This window comes from Branchiostoma floridae, chromosome 17, assembly GCF_000003815.2.
Source record: "Branchiostoma floridae strain S238N-H82 chromosome 17, Bfl_VNyyK, whole genome shotgun sequence".
In the NCBI taxonomy this organism is placed as follows: Eukaryota; Metazoa; Chordata; class Leptocardii; order Amphioxiformes; family Branchiostomatidae; genus Branchiostoma; species Branchiostoma floridae.
This window is the reverse complement of record NC_049995.1, coordinates 4,997,137-5,010,766: the sequence shown is the minus strand read 5'-3', so window position 1 is coordinate 5,010,766 and position 13,630 is coordinate 4,997,137. Positions and strand designations below refer to the sequence as shown.

General features: G+C 41.7%; 2 protein-coding genes across 2 annotated transcripts in view; one reads left to right on the top strand and one right to left on the bottom strand.

The window, feature by feature from the left end:
- Positions 1-8: 8 nt before the first annotated feature.
- LOC118404657 (zinc finger protein OZF-like) lies at positions 9-10,770 on the bottom strand. Its single transcript, XM_035803898.1, has 4 exons — positions 10,641-10,770; positions 3,784-3,822; positions 2,913-3,088; positions 9-2,416 (listed from the first exon to the last, which is right to left on the bottom strand). Exons 3-4 carry the CDS (start codon positions 3,078-3,080, stop codon positions 1,076-1,078), a joined length of 1,509 nt encoding a protein of 502 aa, XP_035659791.1. The 5' UTR covers positions 3,081-3,088; positions 3,784-3,822; positions 10,641-10,770; the 3' UTR covers positions 9-1,075.
- Positions 4,954-13,630, top strand: part of LOC118404969 (interferon-induced GTP-binding protein Mx3-like) — a 9,607-nt gene continuing 930 nt past the window's right edge. Inside the window, 11 exon segments of the mRNA XM_035804368.1 lie at positions 4,954-6,185; positions 7,873-8,031; positions 8,780-8,934; positions 9,100-9,238; positions 9,592-9,790; positions 10,226-10,304; positions 10,686-10,808; positions 10,989-11,142; positions 11,825-12,057; positions 12,295-12,414; positions 12,720-12,830. Coding sequence (XP_035660261.1) covers positions 5,984-6,185; positions 7,873-8,031; positions 8,780-8,934; positions 9,100-9,238; positions 9,592-9,790; positions 10,226-10,304; positions 10,686-10,808; positions 10,989-11,142; positions 11,825-12,057; positions 12,295-12,414; positions 12,720-12,830 — 1,674 coding nt within the window. The 5' untranslated portion in view covers positions 4,954-5,983.

Genomic DNA, 13,630 nt, shown 5'->3' with positions numbered 1-13,630 from the left:
GATATTTCATTCCAAGTGGGCATTTGAATGAGGCCCTGGTATGGCAGTAAGAGTCACACTACATGTAGGTATATTTCCAAGACTGAAAAGTATGCATTAAAACTTAACATTGACATGCATAGGGTTCTGAATAATCATTTAGCCCAATATCACTAAGTAAGTAAGCAAGCATGCAAGCAACCACAAAATGTAGAATAAACTTTCATTGGTATTGCATATTTTATTCACCTATACAGGGCTTGTGCCAAACAACATGAAAGATTACATTACATACTTAATAAGGATTGTAGCACTGATTTGTCTATTGGCCATGTCTTAGATCAAGGACGTTATATAACTTCCTTGCTTAGATGCATTGCATTTACAAATGCAATATAACGTGTTATATAACGTCTCATATAACGTCCTTGTTTTAAACGTTAAACAAAAATGATAAAGCAAAAAATATCTGGCACACAGCAGCAACTATCAACAAAGAAATCATCAAAATGTTACCTGATTAAACTAAGCTTCAGGTAGAAGCCTGATAACCAACACCTCTTGTGAAAAATGAAAATTGGGATTTGTGTGTGTAAATTTGCATACGTGTGCTAACATGGGCCAGTTGACGACTCCAGGAAAGGTAGTGGCTCTCTTGACTTAGAGGCCAGGTTACAAACCTTCAGGAATGAGGTCAAATAAGCCATTAAAAAAAAAGGAAATTATATAACACAGGCTAATTATTGGCAAATGCAACAAAGTCATCTTGTACCTTCAGTCAATGCTATCACTCAGATTTGCCTTCATTGCTTCCCAATGGGCAGACATCAAACTGTTGTGGTGTCAAAGTTTCTGTATTTGGGTCTATCAAATCAACACAAAATCTAAGGTCATCTATACAGCTATAATGACATAAGTAAACACAAATAAAAGTTCTATTGGGAAATGGATATAAACCTACATGTACCGTCCGGTTAAAGTTAAGACATGACTAAATATCACTGATCTCTTCTGTATTCAAACAAAGATATTATTACAAGCCTGTTGATATACATGTATCCATCTCTAGAACTGAGGCCTCACACTGACATATCAGTTATAAATTCAAAGGTTGGAAGCCTCCATAATATTGACTGTACCAGTCACTCTCATCATTACCTTCTGTACCTTCCATCTCGCTTGTGGTCAAAGAGCTAGCTTCTTCATTTTCCGGAGATGATTTTCTGCCTTTCTTCTTCCTAGAGCTTCTAGCTCCTTGGGAAGAATTTTTCCCTTTCTTACCACTATGGTGTGCAGAAATATGGTGTACAAGGCTCCCCTTGTGAGCTGCTGCATAACTGCAGTGGTTACATGCGTAAGGCTTTACCCCAGTGTGAACTTTCATGTGCCCTGCCAGGTTATACTTGTATGCAGTTCTGTAGGAACACTTGTCACACGCATACGTCTTCTCACCTGTGTGTTTAACCATGTGTTGCCTAAGGCCTGTCTTAAAGGTGGCTGTAAAATCGCACATGTTACATTTGAAAGGCTTCTCTCCGGTGTGTTTTCTCATATGGTTGGTCAGTTCGAGCTTTTTTGTAGTCTTGTATCCGCAGTGTTCGCAGACGTGTGGGTATTCGCCGGTATGCTTGTACATGTGTTGCCTTAGCAATCTCTTATTGGTACACGCGTACCCGCACTGGTCGCACATGTAGGGCTTCTCACCGGTGTGAGTTCTCTTATGGACTGTTAGTTCTGATTTTGAGTGCGTACTGAAAGCACACGTCTCGCAGAGGAACTTTTTTTCTCGTTTCTCCCTATTTTGTTTGTTGTGAATCTCACGTCTGTGCCTGCTCAGGTATTGCCTGCTAGCCGTCTGGAAGCCACAAATCTCACAGATGAATAGTTTCTCGGGCAGACTTACAGATTTCCCATGTCCTTCCCTTTTAAAGTGCTCTTCCAGCTCACTCTTTTCAGCTGTTACAAAGTTGCAATCTTTGCATTTTAACATATCCTCATTCTCAATATGAGTCTGCATGTGTGTGGCCACCAGTGTGTACAACGCACGGTAGCCACAGACCCCACAGGTAAAAACCCGCTTACTGAAATGGTCTGTCATGTGCCTCTGTAAGCTGGTCTTATACTTGGTGCAGAAATCACACTTAAAGCACTGTAAGGGCTTCTCTTTCGTGTGAGTTATTTGGTGGTTTAGGAAGTCCCTCATTAAAACGCAGCGGTAGTCACATTGGGTACAGACAAAGGGGTATTGTTGTTCCCAATGTTTGTCCACCATGTGCATCCGGATTCTGTACATGGATATTCCAACAAAGTCACACTCTTTGCATTTGTATGTTTTCTTTGAAGGCGTTGGTTGTTCAACCTTGTTGGGCTTGTCTGATGGAGGTGAGGTGACTTCCTCATTTGCATTGCTTTTGCCGTCGTCGTCTTCTTTGTCTGACTGTAATAAAAAAAAGCCATTAAAACAAATCATCAGTGATATAGAAACCTGTGATACATTATCAGACAATGGCGTCATAAAGAGACATTCATACAGTGAAACTTGACAGTGTAACCGTCCGGCACAAGCAACCACCAATTGTTTCACAGCAGGGCTGTTTCCAGCTTTAAATTTTTTTTCTATCCTGCTCATTGTTTGGAAGCCCATATCATTAAGAATCATTATCAAATTTGTCATTTTAAGCCTAACGTTACAGAAATACTTTTGTCATAAAAATACTTTCTTATAAGTTATAAATTTTTTGTTGTGAAATTTGGATTTTGGGGACAGATGCATTTGTAGACGGAGAATTTTTTCTGGTCCGACAAGCAAATTTTCGTCCAGGGATGGGTCTGGGAGACAGCCCTTAGTTCGCAATCAGGTCTAGATTGGAACATGGTTTTAGATACACTTCCACCTCTCCTCCACATCTACATTTGGAACAGCCCAGTAATACCTGTTCAGGCTCAGAGTTCCCGTGGTCTGATGCAGTTTGAGACGGTTCTGCAGCTGGTTGTTTCACATTGTCTGTGTTGCTGGACTCTCCCTGCTTCTCTGTGCCGCTATATTCAGAAGTACTGGAGCAGGAGTCCTCACTACTACTGCTGCTGCTGGTTTCCTCCATGTTAGTTTCTGTGCAAACAACAAAGCAAAAAAATAACTGTAGAGGGGGGGTGGAAGAGGCTGGATTGGAGGGGGGGTAGGGTTCAAGCGTCTGGATTTGGAACTAGGGAGGGTTTGAGCCAATTTGGACTTGGAACTAGGGAGGGTTTTGGCAATTTTGGATTGGAACTAGGGAGGGTTTTGGCAATTTTGGATTGGAACTAGGGAGGGTTTGGGGCATTTTGGACTGGGAACCAGGGAGGGTTTGAGAAATTTTTGGATTGGAACTAGGGTAGGGACAAAAGTTGATTTTTGACCTCTTCCACCCCCCCTCTACAGTTATTTTTTGGAACAGCCCAATAGTATACTGCACACACCATTTCAGGCTCGCCTCTGTAGCGTCGCCAAAAACTGGAGGTTTATCGTCAAGGCTGATTATCTTCTTCTAATGCTTTTAAAAATCTCTCAAGATGCTAAAAAGTAAAAGTAGTACATTATACAAATATACGTACATATGCACCCGTAACGCGTGCATGGAGCTATCAAATTCGCCAGATGATTATCGCCCCCCTCCCCCACCGTATATATTGTCGTGGATAGGGGCATTCCGTAGCTTAAATACACAAAAACAAAACATGCTAGATATTACATTAAACTATTTGGATATGTTTTTTCTTCACATAGATATCAACAAACTTCACAGAATGTGTCTAAATCGCGCTCACCTCATCGACGACGCGACAGATTTGGACACAATGGCGGATCTGCAAAGGTCAAAGGTGAAAATTGATGTAACATTTGATACCCTCAATAGTGTCGCTTACCTTCAGACAGCCTCATTAAAACAAAAATTGATAGCATGATACACCTGTGGCCTAATCATTAGCCTATGATTAAGCCATATTTGGTGCCAAAAGGCTGCTTCTCTTTGTCCATCGCCAGAATGGTTTGAGAACATCATTGGGTCCCCCCTTTTCATCATTAGGCCATGTTGATTTGATTATATGGATGACATCCTCTGGGAACTCCATAACTGATGCGAGCGAGCGAATAAAAAAAAAGTTTGGCAAAAAAAAAGGTGCCTCCAGTATGAAATCAAAGTGGCCAGGAAGGTTGAACATAGGACTAAACACACATAGTATGGTATACGAACAGTTAGGTGTAGAGACCGGTACATTATACGGGTGCAAGGCATTTTTTTTTCTTCTTGGACCAATCCGAGAAAAAACAGACCTGGAAAAAAATCAGTGGAACAGGTTTCGCCAATTACAAAATGGACACACTATGTCGGCAGGCATTTGGGGTCTTACCGGGGGCCAAGAAGACAACAAGAGGAAGTCAAGTAGAGTTTATAGTCAATTGTACCAAGTTTCTACAGTCAAAGGTACAGAGACAGTTAGCCTTTATTACTTGGAGATGGGATTTTTTAATGCCAGTGGGAGTCCAATAATCCACCAAACAGATTCCTTTGTAGCAAAACTGACTAATTACCATTGTTTTGAGTATTGCCAGTTCTCAAGTTTCCACAGACAATCAGGTCCAGGTTCAGATCCGGACCTGAAAATGATCCTCTGGACCTGAACGGGACCTCCCCCCTACCAACAGTAGATTTTCATCTTTCTGTCCTTTCACATCATATTCTTTGACTTTAGATTTATTTGGCATTCTATGGCATTAGACTATGATTAGTTATCTGTTTTCTGATACTTTTTTTTCAATCTAAAGAATATTTGTGCTCATTTTACAGCTGCTTTGCACAATTTATTGTGTGGTGGAAAACTTTTTTTTTTGTGGAAACGGCCGAAAATTGGTGCGAGCGCGGATGTCATCCATATAATCAAATCAACATGGCCTTAGGTACAGCAAGTAAATCTTATGCCAGTTATGGATGACTCTGCAGGCTGCAAAAATGAGACAGGACAAAAGAAACATGATGGGTGCGTAAAGAATAAAGATGACAAATTAAAAAAAGATAGACTTATAACAAGAATTAAATTGACAAAATATGGCATCCCAACCAACAAAGTATTCATTCGTGCATTCAAAAAGTGCACTAGTGTTGTAAAAGTGACACTAGTAGTAGACTGATATTACTAAGACCAAGTTGACAACTAAATTCATGGCTTCCTTATTGGTGCCACTTCTACAACTATCCAGCAAGTTTAGCTATTCTGCATAAAGCGGCATAGCTACCTCTCCATCGCCATAAAATTATTAGGTCACAGTACAACCTATTTACCCATTTGGCATATCTGAACATTCCCGAAGAAGAATTTTTTTTCTGAAATCAGGCGAAAATCAATGAGCGCGCGGATGTCATCCATAATATTTACTTGCTGTGGCCTTAAGGCTCATTTTGCGCCACCACCCCTTTGACTAAAACCGCCCAGTTACTTGTAACGTTCATTATTATATAAGGTCGTTATTGCGTCACCGAAAATGAGATAGTTCAACCGAAACTAGTGAAGACTCCTCCCCTCTTTCCGATGGAATCACAATAGTAGCAAATCATTATTGTTCGATCCAATATAGATTTGAAAGTGAGCTACAATTCCCCTAATCGGTTCTAGACCTCATTCTGATCAAGGTATTCCCGATGCAAAAGCACTTCATAGAAATTTTATTGCCATGTACGAACTTTGACCTTGAAATGTTAACTTCTCGGGGTCAAATCTAAGTCGGTTAAGACCAAATATGGCTGTGGCCCCGCCCACCGCCCTCCAGATCACCTGTTGCGCAACCATATACGTCACCGAAACTACTCAAAATCACCTGTTGGCATTTCAAGTTTCGGTGGAAGAAAAATTGCGACATCCCACTTAAACACCACCAGTTCTAAGTCTCTGGAGCAAACGGAAGGACAAGTCAGACTTTGCCCTCGTGCAAAATTTTTGTTACCTAAACGACCAGCAGGGACAACCAAACATGGCCCCGGATCCAGCGCCCGCCCTGGCCGTCACCTACCGTGAGAAGGTCCGACCCTTTATCGACTTGGTGGACGAACTGAGGGCCAGTGGGCTGGACAGGGACGTCACCCTGCCCTCTGTGGTCGTCATTGGGGACCAGAGCGCCGGGAAAAGCTCCTGTCTGGAGGCCATGTCAGGTGTGCAGCTTCCGAGGGGCAGCGGTAAGTTCACGTTGACAAGTTTACTTTGTTCTTTTGGGTGTAGTGAGAAGGTTTAACGCTAGTTTAACTTTACCCGCAAGGTAACCCATATTTGTTGTATTCAAAAACAGCGTATTAAGGGATATTAAGTCTTCGGATGGTAGTTTCAAACTCAAAGTACAGTATTTCGAAAATACAGTATTGTAAAATATCAAAGGTTCAAACTTTTACGTCGGGAAGAGGCAATGTATGTTTAGCCTGGGTGCCATCCGGGTATACCGGTAGTCGTTCGCTCCTACGTCCGCTTCTGCTATAGCAGAGAGGCGACTGTATATACATGTACACATAGTCATTATAGTGTATAGTTAAAGCCGGAGCGAGAAGCGACTGCATTTATATATATAAACGTCCCACTGAACTTCAATCTGGATGGTATTCAGGTTAGAAAATGTTAAAATTTCTTACTGCTTTTGTAAGTATTATCATTGATTATATTCTACCAACTTTACCAATACTTTGAACAGCAAGTACTGCACGCTACGCCTGACCTGCGTCTAAGATAAAGACATCTTTATAATTATACCACCTGCGTAGCAACGTGTCACACTCACACGTGAATTCGCCATTTTGAGATATACATGTATATCGTGAACACGGGGAGGCACAAGGAATGATGACTTCTTTTTCACCCGCGCCGAGTATATTTATCGTCAGTAATGCAAATGATCTTTTACTTTGCATTACTTCCGTACCTACAAAGCTACAAAGCAATGCCACCCCAGAAAACATGTCCCGTCAGAGGTAACTTGATACAATCATGTATTTACTTCCCTTTCACCGTCAACCGTGTGTGACAGGTGGAAGGTGACGTGCGCGTGTCTCGGTAGAATAACCTTTGTTTATTCTGTCTCTTAAGTTCAAAGCCAGGAATCTAGTTTAGTTAGATAAAGGTGATAACATACAATGTTCTTAACGGATGTCTAGTGTGTCCGCCGGCCAAACTAAACACGAAGAACGAGGGAACAAAATAGAAAGCCGGACACAAACCCATAAAGTAGTTTCAAAAAATGGAGCCAACCTCTGCCTGTAGAGTACGCATTGCATGAAAACAGCCATTTGAACAAATGTCTGTAAGGATCAAACATCAGTGCTCAGGGTAAAAAAATTGATTTGGCTCATATTTTGCACAGTGATAGTACTTGGCCCACAACCCCTCAGAATAGCTTTCTTTCCGGTCGTAACTCATTGTTGCCATGGCAGACCGGCAACAGCCCAAGCAAGTTTTGAGGCCATTTTCACAGATTTTTGCATGTCAACAACACGGAAATTGGCCAAGTTAGGATCCGATTACTGCCAAATGCTTTATCGCAATGAAAGATAGAAAAGGATATTGTTAGACTTATGTCCAATCTTGTACAAAATAGGTGTGAAGTCAATGTACATATAGATTTTAGTCAATGGGCAGCCTCAAAAATATACCATGTTTTCAGCCTGACAAAATTTATTTTTTTGCCAAATCAATCGCAAACTGAGGGCATGTGGCCGTGCATATGTAGTACTGAGATACAACTATCTTGCTATGAAAACGGCTGTCAGAGACTCATGTCGGCACCGGTGGTTGGTTCTGTCACAGCCTGCTTGAAAATCCTGGATAGGATCATAGTCGTCAAACTATTATGACGTTCGCAAGACTAATGTGCCGTTGTAGGTATTGTGACCCGATGTCCGCTGGAACTACGCCTAAAGAAGAGCCAGGACCCAGAGTCTCCATGGAAAGGCTACATCCACTACCACTTCGAGGGGGACAGGGATGAAACCGGGTGGAAACTTACTGATCCTAGCGATGTGGGAGAAGCAGTTCGGAAAGGTGAGAGTCTTAGAGTTTAAACAACAGCTTTTTATGCTTAGGTCACAATTACGCCCGTACCCCAGTAGGGATGTCGCCCCAGCCGCGCTCCAAATCCACAAATTTTTGTTTTTACTGATAGGTCAAGGCAAGTATTTGTCGCCTGGTCCCAGGTTGATTTTAGCTCCGAGTTTAAAAAAATCCGGGGCCCGGTAGCGGCAGGGCATCCGGGGGCCCACGTAGGGGGGCCGCGCCCGAAAGTAACAAAACAGCCAGTGAAATACCCGGTATGATATGCCTTTCAACAGTGACCTAAGCAATATGCAACTTGTTTAGGTTAAGTTCCACAGTTTCATACAAAGAAAACGTCGCACGGTAATTAATGGATGGTTTGGATTTATAGGCTGTTGTCACATGTTGGACGAGTGTCGTGCTGGTTAGAAGTGACGGGCCGACGTCACTGCTCTTGATGGCACGCTTTGCCAACGCCACCGAATCCAGGACTCCAACTAATGCTAAGGTCACATTGCCAAACAGGGTCCCAGCCAGACAGTTTACGAGAACGAAAATTATTCATAAAAGACAAAAACACACAAAATAAAACACTTGTCCCGTGTATTTCTTAACAAGAATTTTTTTTCATTTCCTCGGACAGCCCGGTGGGGTCCTGGTTTGCATCCTAGCGATATATGGCACGGCCGTGCAGTTTGCATGTGTCATTTGTACTAGAAAGCATAGATGTTCAAATATGTACCATCTATATATTTAGCCCAAAACAACCTTGCCGGAGATTCCCATGGTATTAGCCCCCGCCTGATCACACTGGACGTGGAGAGTCCGGATATCCCTGATCTCACGCTCATCGACTTGCCCGGCATTGCACGCATCGCTGTGGACGGGCAACCGCCAGATATTGGAGACCAGGTAAGAGAAGGGGCAATGATTGTCACAACTCCGATCCACCTTTGTTCCTTTTTCTCCTCCTTTTTCTCCTTTTCCTTCTTATTATACTGTGCATTCAATCATTACTCGAATCTCAAGTGAGTGAAATTAAGAGGTGATGATCAGAATATTCGCCTGTGCATACAGATTAAAGATCTCATCAAGGAATATATTCAGAAGGACGAAACCATCATCTTGGCCGTTGTACCGTGTAACGTGGACATCGCCACTACCGAGGCACTGCAAATGGCAAAGGATGTCGACCCTACCGGCTCCAGGACTCTAGGTGAAGATAACTATCCTTTCCAAAAGACCACAGTTATACACTACACATAGATAAGTTCGTGCTGAACTCGAATAGCTTGATGTGTATGACCATTTGAAGCTTCAGTGATGTCAAACCGTTGCCAAAGGGACTTAAACATTTAGTTCTTTAATCTAGTGACACCATACTTTATGAAACTAAATTACCAGAGAACGTGAGAACAGACAATGTCTCCCTCATGCAACGCTTACACGTGTCTTCCGATGCGTAATCTGTCGTGCTTTAAAACTTTGGATACTTAATTCAAATAGAAATGTACATGGTTTTACGTAACGGACAGAATCATCGAAATGTTTATTGTGTGTCCCCCAAAGGTGTTTTGACCAAGCCGGACCTGATTGACCGTGGAACAGAAAACACCATCGTGGACATCGTGAACAACCAGAAGTACCCTCTGAAGAAGGGTTATACCATCATCAGGTGTAGGGGACAAGAGGACATCAATGAAAACGTCACCCTAAGTGAAGCCATGGAAAAAGAGGAGAGGTTCTTCAAGACGCACGAACATTTCAAGTAATCAACCAAGTGTTTTTCTTTGTCTTCTTATCTTGAATTCTCTATCTAAAAAGATCATCACAACAGTAAAGTGCAAATAATCAGCCTTTCCGAATATTAAGCCAATTGGTGCCCCCCCCCCCCCCCTAGTCTGACAGGTGACCTAACAAACAATAATGAGTCAATGGTGCCTGGGATTTTGATTACGTTCGTTACGAAAGAATCGTTAATGATCTGTCCTAAGGTGTTAACAGTGATACAACGCTTTGTTTGTGACCTGTAGCCACTAAACAAACCACTGAGTGAGCAAAGGAAAGCAGGATTGATTGTAATCTTAGCCGTGGTATTGAACAATGGCACAATGATAATGTCATCACAAATAACCTCGTTCAGAGTCCAGTATTATGCATTATATACTGACCTAAATTGTGTGGTTTACTGTAAACTGTTTAGGTTGCCTTATCATGAAAAGAAAACCGGCACGAGGACCCTCGCGGGCAAACTGACCACTGAGCTGGTAGAGCAAATCAAGGTGAGGCCTGATGGGTAGGGATGGACCCAGAGAACTCTATTCTTATTAGATATCAGGTTAAATACACCTGGGCGATATAACTTTTAGTTTTTTGTTTCAATCGGAAAATTGACCGCAGCAATAAAAAGGAAAAAAATTCCACCCAATGATACATTGCGATCCTTTGTAGCTAATAAATCAAATAAGCGCACAAAATTATTCCTTTTGGTCAACATTTGAACATATGTTTTGTTATGATTAATTGATAACCACACTATGAAACATTTGGAAAAATCAAGTCTGGTCTTCGTAACGATAATAAACTATGATCCTCATAAATATGAACAGGTGACATACAGTCCGTTTAGGTTCATTCCTCATCAGCAGGTTTCCCTCTTACAGAAATCCATCCCGGGTCTGAAGGAAGACATCAAGTAGAAGCTGAAGAATACCGAAGAACAGCTGCAGTTGTTGGGTGACGGGATCCCAGACGACCCTTCCAGCAAGATGCGTTTCCTTGTAGAGGTAAGAAAATGTATCGATATATGTAAGGAAATCTTGGTACTGTCCTTCGAATCTTAGTTTTTCATAATTTTTGCCATTTCAAAAACAAACAAAAAATAGAGAGTTCCATGCTTCTTCTATGTTGTCTCCAGTACCAACTCTGCTATCAATAAGTTTACTAAGTTTCAATGGCCTTTCCAGTTGTTGACCGGCTTTACCGATGATCTGGAGAAACTGGCCAATGGTGAACAGGTCCGAAGCATGGAGGATGAGGAAGAGGAAGAGTTGAGGCTCATCGCCGAAGCAAGGGAAGCTTATAAAGAGTTTGCAGTGGAAATAAATTGCCTCATACCAGGTAGGCAAAAAGATTATAATAAATCTTTACAGTAGCAGTGAAATCATAACAATGAACATAAGCTTGAAAGTTCGTCTATATTCTCCAAATTGATTCTGAATCAGGTTTAAGTGCATTTTCCAACACACAATAAACATAATACTTTCGACCGAACAGTAGCGGTCTTTTTCCAGGAACGAGCAACCTATGTCACGTTACGGCGATAGGACACAAAATGGTGGGGCATAAGATGCAGAAGTTTTTATGGCGACCCGTCTCTATGGTGGAGTGGTTGTAATGCTCTTTTCCTCCTTTTGCACCCCTTGCAACTTGAGTCCAATGATACCGTGCGTATGTGGAGGGGATTCTATGTAGGCAAAGAGTGGAGCTGTTCTCTCATTAAAGTATTTATATTTATCATGTTCTATTGTTTTATATAAGGTCTTTTACAACAGAGTTCACGACAGATGTGCGGGCGACAGGAATTCTGGGTAATATGTCAAAGGTGAAGGCCCCTTATGATGCAAAAATTCCGTCATTTTGCAGCCGTCATTACGTTCCAGACATTTTCATGCAAATCTTAACAATGGTCGAGACAAGACTATTTCCTTGACATGGGCCTTCACATATTACTACCCAGGATTCCTGTCGCTCGCACATGCGTACTGAACTCTGTGAAAGAGCTTATCATTTCTTGTGGTAGATGAGGGCAATCTAGATGACATACAGAAGGGCATTGAGAAGAACCGAGGCCCAGAGCTGCCAGGCTTTCTGCCCTACACCGTCTGCAAGAAGTTCATCCAGAAGCACATGAAAGATTTGAAGGACCCAGCCATCGACTGCCTACTCAGCGTCAACCAAAAAGTAGAGACAGTCGCAGCTCTACTCACTAACCACTGGTTTCGGCCGTTCGCTCAGCTCAACATGGAAGTTAAGGTACTTACATATCTTTTTTTGCTCCAAATACAGATTCATTATGAAAAAAAATAATGTTATCGTGGATTAAAGAAATTTGATTCTGTTTCTGTAACCTTCACATTTTGGTTTGGTTACTACCCTCAATGCACATGACTACCTACAACCATAAACCTCCCTGTTTAAAAAGAAAGTCACACCTACATTCATTTCTCCCTTATACCCCTACTTTTATTCTATTCCAACGACACACTGTAGGAGAAAGTCAATGAACTACGTCTTGCCCAGGAGAAGAAGGCTCGGGAAGCTATCAACCAGCTGTTTGAAATGGAACACCTTGTCTTTACACAAGACGCCATTTTCAACATCGCCTGTGAGGTAAATATATCTATTCATAAAAAAGTCATAAAAAGAGTCACAATAGTCGCAAAAGAGTTCTGAAGTCTTTTGATATACTTTGATGTACATTGTCATTGAGAGCAACAATGCTCTCATAAACGACATATATCATCTCTAGGTGATGTGTTCTTTGTGCCTGAAATCTAATACTGATCTGACTCTTAATTCGACAGGTTTGAAGCCATTAGCTATTGTTTTCGAATTTTAATGTTATTCTAACATATTGATATCCTAACTAACTAGATAAAGTTTGTCTTCATTGTAAATTGCTTCAAATCTGACAGGACCTTGAGAAAGCTGAGAAGGATGAAGAGGACGAGGACGAACTTGATCTGCGGTCTGATCTTGAGAAGGAAGCGCAGAGAATGCTGCACATCATCAAGGTTTACTTCAGGGTAAGAGATTTATGTGGCAGATTGTTGTAGGATTTACCACATCAAAATGAAATAAGGAATCAAAGATCTCATAGCTCCGTTATGTAGAGTTTTTGTAAATTTCCCAATTCCATACCCATCAAAGATGTTGGTGATCCTCCCCTACCCCTGTTTCTTCAATTCCAACCATCTCCCTCCCGGAAGGCGCTCGGAACGGCGGACCATCTGTTTATTATGGACTATAGCACGCAACGTTTAGGCTGAAGGTGTCAGCCTGGGATTGTGCAATATGCGCAAATGCCTAGCGCCTGGAAACATCGCCATATTTCTTTAAGATTTTAATCATCATCCACATGTGAAATTAATACAAATACATTCAAAGGCCCTGAATAATAAATGCACACAAACACAAACAAAAGCAGTACCCCCACCGGAGGTAAACCTAATGCCCGGAGGTCACAAATGGAAGACTCCATAGGTTTAAGATTTACGTACGTATACAAGACTTCAGAATCGATTTGAACAAACTAGATATTACTTTTGAGTATGACTTTGGAAACGGTCAGACGTTTCCGGCAGAATCCACTACCTTTCATCAGTGAAATGACTGACCGTTTCCAAAATCATAACAAGTTCCTTGAGTAATTGCTATTTGGAGCATCTTATTTCCTGGATGTCTAACCTTCAGCGACATACACTATATAGTGGAGTGGACTCATTCCTTAGCTAACCATGAGTCCACTCTACTATATACTTCATCGACGTACAAGATAGCGTGATTCTTTACTTTGCCGTGGTTACGGCACTGTCGAGTTGGTCAC

What these genes read in the sequence shown, in the direction of transcription:
- LOC118404657 (XM_035803898.1), bottom strand. Translation starts at nt 3,080, where the DNA reads ATGGAGGAAACCAGCAGCAGCAGTAGTAGTGAGGACTCCTGCTCCAGT. An exon ending in GGAACTCTGAGCCTGAACAG is followed by an intron (nt 2,417 to 2,912) that starts GTATTACTGGGC and finishes TTTTTATTACAG; the next exon opens with TCAGACAAAGAAGACGACGA.